Raw genomic sequence first — 15,660 nt, 5'->3', positions numbered from 1 at the left:
AAGTGATGACGTTGCTTTCGCGTTTACAGTGAAGGGTTTTAAAACCCGATTTGATAAAGACAACTTGCAGATTTTTGCAACAGATCAGGGATAGGCTATAGAATATGTTTTATACAATGTAATTAGTGACATGAAATTCGTAAAAGGTATCATGATAATTAAAATCCAAACATAAAATATTCTGTTTCCGTTAAACTGTAGAATAATTTTAGGATATGTACCGAACGGACGTTGTCATTCACAGGCGGGAAACCAAGCACCGGGTGATTATTTTTCTGGTTTCTGTATTAGCAGTTAAGTATACTGGGTAAGAAAAAAAATCTTAATATTCTAGATCAGTAAACATGATGGTCAAAGTTTAGATAATAATTGTGTAGCATATTTTCACTTTCTTCTCACTCATATAACAGCACACTGTACATATATGGGGACACACATAGCAAGCGGAAGCTAAGCACAATAATCTTACATGTAACATCCGGACATGCGCCGTTGTCCAAAAAGAATCGCACCAGTGGCTCCACCTTGAGGAACGTTGAGACTATGAGCGGGTTGCTACATTTACACTTGTTAATGTTGAGATCAGAACCCGCCTGGGTCAATTGGACGATAACGGTCATGACGTCAGGGTCAATCTCGCGGTTTATTTCGTAAGCATGTAAACACTCACTGATGACGTTCGTCAAGGCGCTTCGGCCTGCCCTATCCAGAGAGTTCGGATCAGCTCCCCATGACAGAAGCTTTTCTACGACTTTGATGTTCCTTTGCAGTGCTGCCACCTATAAAATATCAAGTGTATGACGTGTAAAGCCTTGGGTTCGATATAGCATTTAAATATTGGTATGTGAAATTATACAAAAATTGGATATACTTGATGATACTTTTAAATATTTCTGTCGTATTAGTATTCATGTGAGCAAATATTACATAGTGCACTAGCAAACTTGTACTGTGACCCTTTTCGACGCCTCGTTTGTATTGGATTCCGTTATTTAGCAAGGAGCCTTACAATAAACGTTTTCTTGTTGCATTTTTTCCAACTTTTTTCCGACATATTTTGTACGTTCCGAATAATCAGGGTGACAATCCTACATTGAAACCGTAGGACTGAATTTGACGGAATCAGACAAAAAATGTGCTACCTGTAGCGTTCAAATCCCTCATTTCTTTTGTGCGTAAGTTTTGATAAAATTTTGTGATTATTACACAATCCGTCATCCTTTGTATAACAGGTTGTTAGCTGTATCAACAGCGATGTTCATATAAACTTGGATATTGCAACATAATAAAAACAGAAATATGACCCGATGTGTCTTCGAGGGCTCTTCAACTGTGAAGATTTATCGTCCGTCTAAGCGCAAACATGAAACTGATTTATCAATTAATTACAGCTTAAAATCTCTCTCAAATAAATATAATTGACTCTGATCTGACAATGGGAGCTTCAGTCTGTATATATCTAACTGTTATCCAAGCGTATACCTGACGCTGATCTTTCCCCTCTGACTTTGCACTGATATAATTACTAAAGTGTCAGATTTAGCTTAAGACCAATGTTAACTATGTATAATAATTTCTTCGAAGGTTATTGCCGAAAACTTCAACCTTTCCGCTTATTTAAATGTGTCTATTTCTGTCTTTCTATATTGTTAATACATCTGCCTGAGGGGATGTTCACAGCGGGTGCCCTTGTATACCAAACTTCATTTTTGACATTAGAGAGCTGTATATTTGGCATGTAGGTCTTTGGGTTAACAAAACATCTGTTACCCTGTACATTACACAAATATAACAGTCGACTTGTATGTTATACACAGGTCCGGTACTTACGGGGCGGGTCAAGCTCGTGCGTCAGAAGAGTTATGTACAATTTGACCTATAGATATATTATGGAGTAAACACCTAGATACATTCTTTCAAACATTGAAGATGAAGTCATACAGCCGTTATTTGATACATAAACATACCTAGAATATTCTTATTCTACTCAAAATATATAAGAATGCATATCTGTGGAACACCCCTTCTTATCTTCATCCAGCCAATTCGGTCTCGAATATTTCATTTCTTTTTCGGTAATCTAAGCTTATGACAAATAAATAATTATGTTTTTGATCCCGGATATTTGTCGCGTAAAAATAACTTATAGTATTTTTTAACTTTAAGGTATATTCCATGAAATATCAGGTTCTCAAATATAGGATTGGGGAAGCGAAGACATTTTTTTTAATTTGAGAGAAACAAACCTCCCACTTTCAGCGTTGGTCACAATACTGTCTTTGAAGTGAATTTCACATTAACTGTTATTCAGACTATCGGATTTTGTCCACCCCTATTTAAAGATTGCGGAAGAGTTATTTCCCCTCTTTGAATCTTGTTCGACAAAATTTAAAAGAAAAAAGATACTTCTCGTCAATATATCGCGAGAATTCGAGGCAAATGACAAAGTAGCATTAGAATATGTGTCAGAAAAAGAAAATGTAAAATATTTCAACATCTATAAATAGAAATAATAAAGAAAGTTTAAACGACTGATTCTGTACTTAGTTGAAAGAAATACTTGTATTTATCTGTTGGTCATATAACACTTCGTTAGTGAGGCTAAATTCTCTTTTGTAGAAACTTTTCCAGCCAAAATTGATCACAAACGAATAAGATACGACTACGCTGAATTTGTTGAATATCTGTCGCCATCAGGCGGCATGCTTATTTATTTACAGAATTGCCAATGGCACGTCTAAAAAACCCTCCATTTCAAAAGAGTTCTTATTCGCGACAACTACTGTACCGTATTATATGACCTCTTGTCCTGAGGACCTTTATCCCCAGACAATCCTGGTTTGTTATCACAGCACACACATTCATGCAGATTATTTACTTCTTGTCAAAAACATGTTTTTGTACAGAAAAGTCACTTCTTGTTTCAGGAATGTAGATTTTGCTTAAGGGGGTACACCTGATAGCAATAACTCCCCCAAACCTAATTTCACTCTGCTGCTGCGATCATGATTTACGCTGAAAAGAACGCAAGTAATTGACCTATTTTAAAGATATTCGTTACATTCTGAATTAGCGCACAATGAGTTTATGGGCACATCCGTCGAACTTGACCCGAACTAGGGAACAATATGAACGACAATGTGTTGAGTGGAATCCATTTTTTCGTGTTAAATAAAAAGCAAATTTGAAAAGAAAGTGAATGATGATGTGTCTCTACAACTTCTCTGTGGTCATGTTTAAGATTTATTCAAAGGAAGAGTGCAAATTAAACCGGAACCGGAAGTGCTATTTATGTATGTAAATATATGCCTACCTGAAGAGCTGACCTCTTACATCGAAAATCCCTCATATTGACAACAGCCCCGGATGTGAGAAGTACGTCCAGAAGGGTTATTTGGTGTGGGTACGGTGGCTGAGAGCATAAGTTAATTAAAGGGGTCAATCCACACATAGTGCTCGCATTTATATCACTTCCATACCACAATAACAACTTCACAGCCTCTTCACAACCTTCTTCCACTGCAAAATGTAGTGCAGTCTTACCAAACTTGTCCTGACACCTCACAGAAGACTTTTTCCATGACAACAAAAATTTGGCCAGATCAAGATTTCTGGCAATGATGCAGTGCATTAAGGGGGTCTGTCCCCATCTGTCACGGATGTTAATGTCCGCCCCATTTCTTATAAGAAGCTTTGCACACTCTACACGTCCTTTTTCACAGCACAAATGAAGTAGGGATTTCCCGCTCAAACGTCCATCGTCCTCAAACAAATAATCGACGTCCGCGCCACCTACCAGCAATTTGTGAAGCTTCTTGTGATTGTCTTGTTCAAGTGATAGATATAGATCGGGCAAAACCGCCATTCGTTCATACCGGAAGCTCCCGAAACCAGCTTAAACAGAAAAAAAAACAAAATAAAAAACATGCAATATCTTTAAATAAGTATGCACCAAAAATGAAACAATTGATATTACTATATTTTAATACAAGGATATATCGCACAATTAACCTTGAAATAGCACAGAGCCTTTCAAATTTTCTAACACACTGCCATTATTTTCAAAACAAAACATCCTGTAACAAAAATTTTATCAATGAATCCGGAAATCAAATTGAATGATTATGGATGAACAAGACCCCATACCGTATGAGATATTCGGACATACAAGAATATCTCCCTTCTACGTCCTTTCCCGTCTCCGTGTGATTAAATGAATGATTTCCGATATTGTGGTGATTTGACGTAAATGTAGCCGGTGTAACACTCACCTCGTCCGTGTGGACGGGGGATTGGTTCGCGGCCAGTGCTTGTCAGATACTCGACTTTCCTGTATTTCTCACACAAGTATGGAAGCCTCTATATTGCACGTGCATTATGTGCTCGTGTATATGTCTCAGTAGAGTATTATACCAATTAGTTGCAGAACCTTACAAATAACAGGTAACACGTGTGATGTGTGTGATAGTCTTGCACTTCTTCAATTCATTTCATGTAATGACGGGAATCATTGGAATAATCATTCCCGATTATCCAATATTTAATTAATTTCCCTTACATAAATCTTTTGAAACACGTCGTTTTGAGCAATTAGGTTAACAAAATACAATGTTTCTCTATTTTTTTCAAACTACCATCGAAAAGTCAATTAGGTGCCAAATTGATCGCAAGACACACTTGGTAATGTTTGATGATCGAACGTTAATACTATGTATAGGGACTGGGTTTTCAGACTTGGAGCAACTTTTTTTCAGATCCGTGTTTTAGCTTTACGTTGTACCGGGTCGTATCGATCCGTGTTTTAGTATACTCCACGTTTTAAAGCGGAGATTTAATCGACAGGGAAATCGAATGTGCCTTTTCCTGATTGGTTGAACTCTATGTGTACTCACTTGGACAATAATTTGGCATTGCTGTTTTAAAACAGTTGATGCATACGTTTGGTAAATTTAAATTGAATTCGTTAAGTTTTTAATTTATTTTCATTTCTACACTAATATTTGAAGGAATATTTTGTAGAACAGGATATTTGAACCTATCAATAGGTTGGAAGTTCACGGTCTGATCTGCGAAGTTTCAGCGTGCCAGCTGCCCAAGGCAGATAACTATATAATTTCTTAGATTTTGTTTGGGTTTCATTTTAAGTAATTCTGAGTTTCCACTCACAACATCATAAAGCACTAACATACGTGGACATCACACGCTCGAAGTGAGTATATGGGCGATTTCGTTATAATGATATTCAGAATATCTTCGTTTATAGTAACGGGATGACCGATAAATTTTTAAAAAATCGTTCACAAAGTAAAGATATAATATAAAAATCGCTGGTTATCGGATGCTAAACCACACTAATAAACAAAAGAATATGATATCAGTTTCCGGAAATCCGCTCACTGCATCATGTGATGCTGATTGTGACGTCAGATACTGTAACAGCACTACGCGGGGAGAAAATCACATTTGATCAGTTACACAATGTATATGAGATGAAAAGTAATTTACGTTTTATAAATGTCCTAAAATATTCAGTTTTACGGTCATCATAGTGATGTTATTGATAAATATTCTATTTCTTTGTAGTATATAAAGCTGGACGTGTTTGGTCCTCATGAGCTTGTCTCTTGATTCCATTGTTGTATACCATGTTTTCATTTATTTGGGAACGTGACATACTTGCTTGGATTGACCAAGATTTATATGGCGTATGTAATTGATGAAGCAGAAGACACTTACACTTCCGGAACATCAGGTCTTATTTCTCTAGTACTCTTTCAGGGAGTCTCCGTGTAGATCTTTCTTTTGTTGAATTTGCTCGAGTTTAATTTAGTTTGGATTATAATTGTGTTGATATGTTGGCATTTTCTTATGTATGTGTGTGTGTGTTTTTTTTTTTTTTTTTTTGTTTTTGTTACTCCAGAAGTGAAGACCATTAGTTTCAGTTTCTCAGAGTAAAGTAATGCAATCGGTGTGTGTTAATTGCAATATAACTGCAAAGATTACTAGTTACAAACATGCCCTTGTTTAATTCAACATTTAAACAGTTTGACAAAAAGGACACGATAAAATCCTGTTTTTATTTTTTTTTCTTTTGAAACCGGTATTCAAATTTCCGGACAGATGAGTACAAATAACGTTACGGAAATCCGTTCTCTAACATTTGATCCCGGATTGTGAATTTTCCGGATTATCGGCGTCCGGACTATCGCGGGTTCACTGTACTGTCGACAGTATGGCTCAGTGAACTCTTGTTGAGTGCTTTCTTTATCTACGTGCTTTCACACAGATGTTGGAAGGGCTTCCATAGATACATGGAAACAATGACGTAAAAATAGAGTATATTGTCACCTCGGGCACACACAGCCACATGTGTACCTGGCCTCATAGTAATCCTGCTGGGTCGTTCCTTGTCATGTATATATTGGCAACGTCTCCATGCGTTTCTCCTTGTTATTCAGGTCGATACATCTACAATATGTCGTAGTAAGCAGAATGACGTGATTTGGTCTCAAATAAGTCTTATCTCCAGATAAATTGCTTGGAAATAGTCGGTCTCCAGACAAAATACGTTAAAATTGTCTATCTCCAGTTAAATCATTTCTGAATATTCTATCGCCAAATACAACGCCGAAAAATAGTTCTTCCTAAAGTAAAACACCTCAACATAACCTGATGAATGTATTTTCTTACCATCTCTGAAACTTTACTGAATAATATCCTATTAAACATTATCATCATTCTGCATTATCTGTTTTCAATATAATTTAATTTATCTATTTATTCATTCATTTGACTTGTGCCTTTAAGGCCTTACGTCAGACGATACACGATCAAATGAATATCGAATACATATATAAAATTAATAGTTCAGTAAGCTGGCAAATTACCTCCCTTGGCTCACACTCTTCTCATTGAAAATTACTCCCTTCTCTACACCGTCCATCTTTCTGCTTTTAACTTAGAATTACGTTTTTGTCGGTAAGAAGTCGATTGTTATATCAACGAGAGTATTCTTTATTAGTAAACAATTTTGAAAAATCACGACTTTACTAGGTTACTAGAGGAGAATCTACCTTTCTAAAAGCGTTATTCGACCATATCAAGTGCGCAGTACTCTGAGACTGGTGAAGCGTTTGGCAATTCGGTGAAATATTTCCTTCAGGCGGTACCTCCGTTAGCTTAACGAAGAATTATCATCGGGTCATATTACATCTGAAGAAATGTTATTTGCGGAATGAAATTAATTAGATTCATCGCTTCGCCAACTATTTCATGATACAAAATTGTCATTAGGAATATAATCTACCTTTTCATGAAAGAAATATTTTGGCAAAGCTTTCCTTCAAACTTCTCACCTACATACTGAGTAATCTTCCAGAGACTATATACATGGATACCGTGTCAATTTACAATCATCAGAGACTTTGGGTAAACTTGGTTAACTGAAATAAGTCTCACCACCCTTATCGTGACGTCATTTCATAATTAACGATATGACTTACGGCCTTGCGCCGCAAATCACTGTTTTTTAAGTTTAACGAGTCTATTATTTAGTGAACTGAAGGTTTATTCTAAGGCAGATTCTCGTTATTGAAGTTTGTTTATTCGCCCACTGAACACCATGCGGGAGGTCCAACACGCTAATAATGATCGCTACTTCGACAGCACATGGCGGTATATGATCCTGACAAACACAAAACACTTCGGATCTTCACCTGTGGTTACATTACTAAAAGCTTTGCCAACCGCGTCATAGCGGCTATATATATAATGTATAGGATCTCGTGTCTGGATGTAAGGTAGAGAGAAAGGCTACAGATATTTAAGATTTCATCTCGTGAGCCAACAGACGTACGATTCCCGTTCATTTGCCGTACCCGGCGACAGCGACAGAAAGAATGGTAACATTATTTCGCACCGATGAAACAACGATAAGCATACAGGCGGTCCGCAGTTACATAAAAAGTATATCAGTACACTCCAGCGATGACTTGCGACGGATCATAGATACGACCCGCGGTTCAATAAATAGAATAACACTACTCTTAAGTGATGACAAGAAGGTTATTTTTTATTAGAATTAGGAACCTGTTTCATGGGGCGACAAAACGACGCAAATTGGTCGAAAAATGACACGAAGCAAGTGTTATGGATGACAGTGATATGACACCGAATCAACATGGACTGTTTTCTGGAGAACACAGATGGAAGTGCTCGATCAGTCAATTATCATGATTGTCGAGGTAACATACAAAGGCGAGATCGCGTGATATTTGTGATGTAAACGACGAAAGAGCAATTTGCGTGCCGTGTGTGTCTTTTATACGTGAGAACCATGTTTGGATAGTGTTTTCATAAAGCATGTGGATTTTTTTGCCTTCGACAAAAACTGGTACAATTTTTTAATATTAGTATCCAGTTTTTCCAGTATAAAGAGATTTTATCAAACCAGCCTTTGGAGGTTTTTTTCGCCTCTTGTCCAGTAATTAAAACATAGAGACAAGGTTCATAGAATCACATTTGAAATAAAAACACATTAAAAATACATATTTGTACTTTTTTATCAAAAAAATTAAACCCCCCCCCCCCCCCCCCCCCCAAAAAAAAAAACATGAGTTACATTTTGACAAATTTTCACGTAAAATGTGGAAGACAAGATTAACCAGAGGCAGATTTTTTTTATTTTATGGCGTAACGTCAATGTCAATATTATGACGTCACAATCGATTTCTTACTGGCGCAACCAATGATATCACGTCCAGGTGATATTACACTAGTGACATAGTCGAAAAAATATTACATCGACGAAAATAACAGATCGGATATGTGATAAAAATTTCTATGTACCATATCAACGACAATATCAATATATCACATGGGGAAAAAAGAACGAACATGTTTTATTTTTATGTCGCAATTGGACAGAGCGAAATATTTAGAAACTATACGTGACCTCCTCTTGAATGGCTTCATCAACACTTATGTCGTCTACTGAAGTGAAAAAGCAGGCCAACCGGCTCCACGGATCAATTAAATCCGCTGAGATGTACTTTCACGGATACTTTATCGATCTATAGATTTGATCTTAACCCCGGAAGGCTTGTCAAAATATACCGTCTTTGATCTTAATCTTAGCAATATTTGCGTTGTGTTTCGGATTTGGCATCAACTCAATAGGGTTTACGCTGTTTATTTTAACTGGCGCACGTCAGCATACTCGGAGTTCGTTGTAAGATTTACGTCTTGAAAAAACTTAATTAATCAACGAAGATTTGTTCAGGAGAATTCTAAAGCGCTAGAAATTCATTCAGCTACACATAACGCCAGAATACAGTCATTCCGTATTTTAATTCATAACAAAAATTAATAAGAAAAATTTATTGTAAGATACAAACAACCAGGTGTAATGATGCTGCTCTGACGGATCAATTTTCTACATATCTACATTTACGTTCTGTTTATAATATGTGATACTGTCTGCCTGTCTTAGTCTGCAGAACTACAGTGTCTACCTGTCTAAATCAACAGAACTACACTTTATATCTGTCTAGGTCTACAGAACTACACTGACTATCTATCTAGGTCTACAGAACTACACTGTCTACCTGTCTTGGTCTACAGACCTACACTGTCTACCTGTCTTGGTCTACAGAACTACACAGTCTGCCTGTCTTGGTCTACATAACTACACTGTCTACCTGTCTTGGTTTACAGAACTACACTGTCTACCTGTCTTGGTCTATATAACTACACTGTCTACCTGTCTTGGTCTACAGACATACACAGTCTACCTGTCTTGGTCTACAGACCTACACTGTCTACCTGTCTTGGTCTACATAACTACACTGTCTACATGTCTTGGTCTACAGACATACACTGTCTACCTGTCTAGGTCTACAGACCTACACTGTCTACCAGTCTTGGTCTACATAACTACACTGTCTACCTGTCTTGGTCTACAGACCTACACTGTCTACCTGTCTTGGTTTACAGAACTACACAGTCTGCCTGTCTTCGTCTACATAACTACACTGTCTACCTGTCTTGGTCTACAGACCTACACTGTCTACCTGTCTTGGTCTACAGAACTACACAGTCTGCCTGTCTTGGTCTACATAACTACACTGTCTACCTGTCTTGGTCTACAGAACTACACTGTCTACCTGTCTTGGTCTACAGACCTGCACTGTCTACCTGTCTTGGTCTACAGAACTACACAATCTGCCTGTCTTGGTCTACATAACTACACTGTCTACCTGTCTTCGTCTACAGAACTACACTGTCTATCTGTCTAGGTCCACATAACTCTCCTGTCTACCTATCTAGGTCTACAGAACTTCAATAACTTTCCTTCCTATGTGATACTGCCTACCTGTCTAGATCTACAGAAATACACTGTCTGTTTGTCTTGGTCAACAGAACTACACTTTCTATTTGTTTAGGTCTACAGAACTACACTGTCTATTTGTCTAGGTCTACAGAACTACACTGTCTATCTGTCTAGGTCTACAGAACTCCCCTGTCTACCTGTCAAGGTCTATAGAACTACACTGTCTACCTGTCCTCGTCTACAGAACTACACTGTCTACCTGTCCCCGTCTACAGAACTACACTGTCTATCTGTCAAGGTCCACATAACTCTCCTGTCTACCTGTCTTGGTCTACAGAACTACACGGTCTACCTGTCCTCGTCTACAGAACTACACTGTCTATCTGTCTAGGTCTACAGAACTACAATGTCTATCTGTCTAGGTCTACAGAACTACACTGTCTATCTGTCTAGGTCTACAGAACTACACTGTCTATCTGTCTAGGTCTACAGAACTACACTGTCTATCTGTCTAGGTCTATAGAACTACACTGTCGATCTGTCTAGGTCTACAGAACTACACGGTCTACCTGTCCTCGTCTACAGAACTACACTGTCTATCTGTCTAGGTCCACAGAACTACACTGTCTACCTGTCTAGGTCTATAGAACTACACTGTCTATCTGTCTAGGTCTACAGAACTACAATGTCTACCTGTCTAGGTCTACAGAACTACACTGTCTACCTGTCTAGGTCTACATAACTACACTGTCTATTTGTCTAGGTCTACAGAACTACACTGTCTATCTGTCTAGGTATACATAACTCTCCTGTCTACCTGTCAAGGTCTACAGAACTACACTGTCTACCTGTCCTCGTCTACAGAACTACACTGTCTACCTGTCCCCGTCTACAGAACTACACTGTCTATCTGTCAAGGTCCACATAACTCTCCTGTCTACCTGTCTAGGTCTACAGAACTACACGGTCTACCTGTCCTCGTCTACAGAACTACACTGTCTATCTGTCTAGGTCTACAGAACTACAATGTCTATCTGTCTAGGTTTACAGAACTACACTGTCTACCTGTCTAGGTCTACAGAACTACACTGTCTACCTGTCCTCGTCTACAGAACTACACTGTTTATCTGTCAAGGTCCACATAACTCTCCTGTCTACCTGTCTAGGTCTACAGAACTACACTGTCTATCTGTCTAGGTCTATAGAACTACACTGTTTATCTGTCTAGGTCTATAGAACTACACTGTCTACCTGTCTAGGTCTACAGAACTACACTGTCTATCTGTCTAGGTCTATAGAACTACACTCTCTACCTGTCTAGGTCTACAGAACTACACTGTCTATCTGTCAAGGTCTATAGAACTACAATGTCTGTCTGTCTAGGTCTACAGAACTACACTGTTTATCTGTCTAGGTCTACAGAACTACACTGTCTACCTGTCTAGGTCTACAGAACTACACTGTCTACCTGTCTAGGTCTACAGAACTACACTGTCTATTTGTCTAGGTCTACAGAACTACATTGTCTATCTGTCTAGGTCTACAGAACTCTCCTGTCTACCTATCTAGGTCTACAGAACTACACGGTCTACCTGTCCTCGTCTACAGAACTACACTGTCTACCTGTCTAGGTCTACAGAACTACACTGTCTACCTGTCTAGGTCTACAGAATTACACTGTTTATCTGTCTAGGTCTACAGAACTACAATGTCTATCTGTCTAGGTCTACAGAACTACACTGTCTATCTGTCTAGGTCTACAGAACTACATGGTCTACCTGTCCTCGTCTACAGAACTACACTGTCTATCTGTCTAGGTCCACAGAACTACACTGTCTACCTGTCTAGGTCTATAGAACTACACTGTCTATCTGTCTAGGTCTACAGAACTACAATGTCTACCTGTCTAGGTCTACAGAACTACACTGTCTACCTGTCTAGGTCTACAGAACTACACTGTTTATCTGTCTAGGTCCACATAACTCTCCTGTCTACCTGTCTAGGTCTACAGAACTACACGGTCTACCTGTCCTCGTCTACAGAACTACACTGTCTACCTGTCTAGGTCTACAGAACTACACTGTCTACCTGTCTAGGTCTACAGAACTACACTGTTTATCTGTCTAGGTCTACAGAACTACAATGTCTATCTGTCTAGGTCTACAGAACTACACTGTCTATCTGTCTAGGTCTACAGAACTACACTGTCTATCTGTCTAGGTCTACAGAACTACACTGTCTATCTGTCTAGGTCTATAGAACTACACTGTCGATCTGTCTAGGTCTACAGAACTACACGGTCTACCTGTCCTCGTCTACAGAACTACACTGTCTATCTGTCTAGGTCCACAGAACTACACTGTCTACCTGTCTAGGTCTATAGAACTACACTGTCTATCTGTCTAGGTCTACAGAACTACAATGTCTACCTGTCTAGGTCTACACAACTACACTGTCTACCTGTCTAGGTATACAGAACTACACTGTTTATCTGTCTAGGTCTACAGAACTACACTGTCTACCTGTCTAGGTCTACAGAACTACACTGTCTACCTGTCTAGGTCTACAGAACTACAATGTCTATCTGTCTAGGTCTACAGAACTACACTGTCTACCTGTCTAGGTCTACAGAACTACAATGTCTGCCTGTCTAGGTCTACAGAACTACACTGTCTACCTGTCTAGGTCTACAGAACTACACTGTCTATCTGTCTAGGTCTACAGAACTACACTGTCTATCTGTCTAGGTCTACAGAACTACACTGTCTATATGTCTAGGTCTACAGAACTACACTGTCTACCTGTCTAGGTCTACAGAACTACACTGTTTATCTGTCTAGGTCTACAGAACTACACTGTCTATCTGTCTAGGTCTACAGAACTACACTGTCTATCTGTCTAGGTCTACAGAACTACACTGTCTATCTGTCTAGGTCTATAGAACTACACTGTCTATCTGTCTAGGTCTACAGAACTACACTGTCTATCTGTCTAGGTCTACAGAACTACACTGTCTACCTGTCTAGGTCTACAGAACTACACTGTTTATCTGTCTAGGTCTACAGAACTACACTGTCTATCTGTCTAGGTCTACAGAACTACACTGTCTATCTGTCTAGGTCTACAGAACTACACTGTCTATATGTCTAGGTCTACAGAACTACACTGTCTATCTGTCTAGGTCTACAGAACTATACTGTCTATCTGTCTAGGTCTACAGAACTACACTGTCTACCTGTCTTGGTCTACAGACCTGCACTGTCTACCTGTCTTGGTCTACAGAACTACACAATCTGCCTGTCTTGGTCTACATAACTACACTGTCTACCTGTCTTCGTCTACAGAACTACACTGTCTATCTGTCTAGGTCCACATAACTCTCCTGTCTACCTATCTAGGTCTACAGAACTTCAATAACTTTCCTTCATATGTGATACTGCCTACCTGTCTAGATCTACAGAACTACAATGTCTGCCTGTCTAGGTCTACAGAACTACACTGTCTATCTGTCTAGGTCTACAGAACTATACTGTCTATCTGTCTAGGTCTACAGAACTATACTGTCTATCTGTCTAGGTCTACAGAACTACACTGTCTATCTGTCTAGGTCTACAGAACTACACTGTCTACCTGTCTAGGTATACAGAACTACACTGTCTACTTGTCTAGGTCTACAGAACTACAATGTCTACCTGTCTAGGTCTACAGAACTACACTGTTTATCTGTCTAGGTCTATAGAACTACACTCTCTACCTGTCTAGGTCTACAGAACTACACTGTCTATCTGTCAAGGTCTATAGAACTACAATGTCTGTCTGTCTAGGTCTACAGAACTACACTGTTTATCTGTCTAGGTCTACAGAACTACACTGTCTACCTGTCTAGGTCTACAGAACTACACTGTCTACCTGTCTAGGTCTACAGAACTACACTGTCTATTTGTCTAGGTCTACAGAACTACATTGTCTATCTGTCTAGGTCTACAGAACTCTCCTTTCTACCTGTCTAGGTCTACAGAACTACACTGTCTACCTGTCTAGGTCTACAGAACTACACTGTCTATCTGTCAAGGTCTATAGAACTACAATGTCTGTCTGTCTAGGTCTACAGAACTACACTGTCTATCTGTCTAGGTCTACAGAACTACACTGTCTATCTGTCTAGGTCTACAGAACTACAATTACGGTCTGTTTATATGTCATACTGTCTATCATCATTGTCTTTTTATTTGTTACTTTCAATGATTTCTGAGAGTACGAGAATGTAGACAATGTGCCACACGCGCATCATCACGTAACTCGGAAATTAGTGACCATTGCCTAACCCCCGGGGAGGGGGAATACCATAAATAACCCTGGAATGCACTATTGTCGGTGTAACGGTGTGCTGGTATGTGATTGAGGAAATGAAGCGACAGCGCGATTAGATCGTTTGCGCGTGTAGCTCACGCGCACTGTCACACCAATCACCCGACATCCATGGAAATGAGCTGTACCATGGCATTTATTAAATAACGCCTGCCTCCAAAGTGTATACAAGAGTTTCTTAAAACAGCTAACATTTTATATAGGTATATTATCTCTAGCAGAAATTAACCATATGTTATTTGTATATAATACATAAACTGCGATGTATATATACAGTCTGGCACGAGCGCACGTGTATATAGCATGGATTCCGTACATTCCCGACAAGAGCGATAATATATTGATAATCGATATATATTTTACCTATCAATCATAAAGTATACAATAACGATATCAATAGCTAAACAAAGTGAATCCGACAAACTGAATAATGACCTAGATTTGGAATTAACGAGATTTCTGCTTACCTTTGAGTTCTTCTTATTTTCACATGTTTCTCTTACACGCCGCAGAGTGATAAACTGCAACAGATGCTGAAGCTACTTGGAACTCCTCGGAATACGTCCCCGTCATCTATAAACAATGGAGAAAAGTGTTACACTTATCGAATATACCGACCTAGGGTCGTTCATAATGTGTGTTACAGTGTGGGATATTCACTACACAAGATATACAAGTAACCGATACATTTATCATAGCAACATATTAATTTCAAGAACTGGACATTATTATCATAAGATAGAATTCATCACCGCAAATCTTACAAATCGCGCAAGTTTAAGGGTGAAATAGCCTGGATTTTTTAACATATATACAGTAAAACCTCGCTATTAAGACCACTTTGGGGACTGGACAAAAGTGGTCTTAATAGCGAGGTGGTCTTAATAGTGAGGTGGATCAGTTGACCGCAAAGAACCGTAACTCTGTTTAAGATAAATACTATATATACCATTCTAAACTGT

At 38.7% G+C, this 15,660-nt stretch overlaps 1 protein-coding gene across 3 annotated transcripts in view; it reads right to left on the bottom strand.

The window, feature by feature from the left end:
- The window catches only part of LOC132561398 (poly [ADP-ribose] polymerase tankyrase-1-like), a 29,535-nt gene extending 14,282 nt beyond the window's left edge, over nucleotides 1-15,253 (bottom strand). Inside the window, exons 1-3 of one of the 3 annotated variants that reach the window (XM_060226123.1) lie at nucleotides 15,166-15,253; nucleotides 3,314-3,894; nucleotides 470-779 (exon numbers count right to left, since the gene is read on the bottom strand). In XM_060226123.1, coding sequence (XP_060082106.1) covers nucleotides 470-779; nucleotides 3,314-3,865 — 862 coding nt within the window. In that variant the 5' untranslated portion in view covers nucleotides 3,866-3,894; nucleotides 15,166-15,253. The other 2 variants (XM_060226124.1, XM_060226122.1) reach the window with 2 other exon arrangements.
- Nucleotides 15,254-15,660: the final 407 nt, after the last annotated feature.

This window comes from Ylistrum balloti, unplaced genomic scaffold, assembly GCF_031769215.1.
Source record: "Ylistrum balloti isolate Yb309-2 unplaced genomic scaffold, AGI_CSIRO_Ybal_v1 Utg371198, whole genome shotgun sequence".
Taxonomy (NCBI): domain Eukaryota; kingdom Metazoa; phylum Mollusca; class Bivalvia; order Pectinida; family Pectinidae; genus Ylistrum; species Ylistrum balloti.
This window is presented reverse-complemented; position numbering and strand designations above follow the sequence as displayed.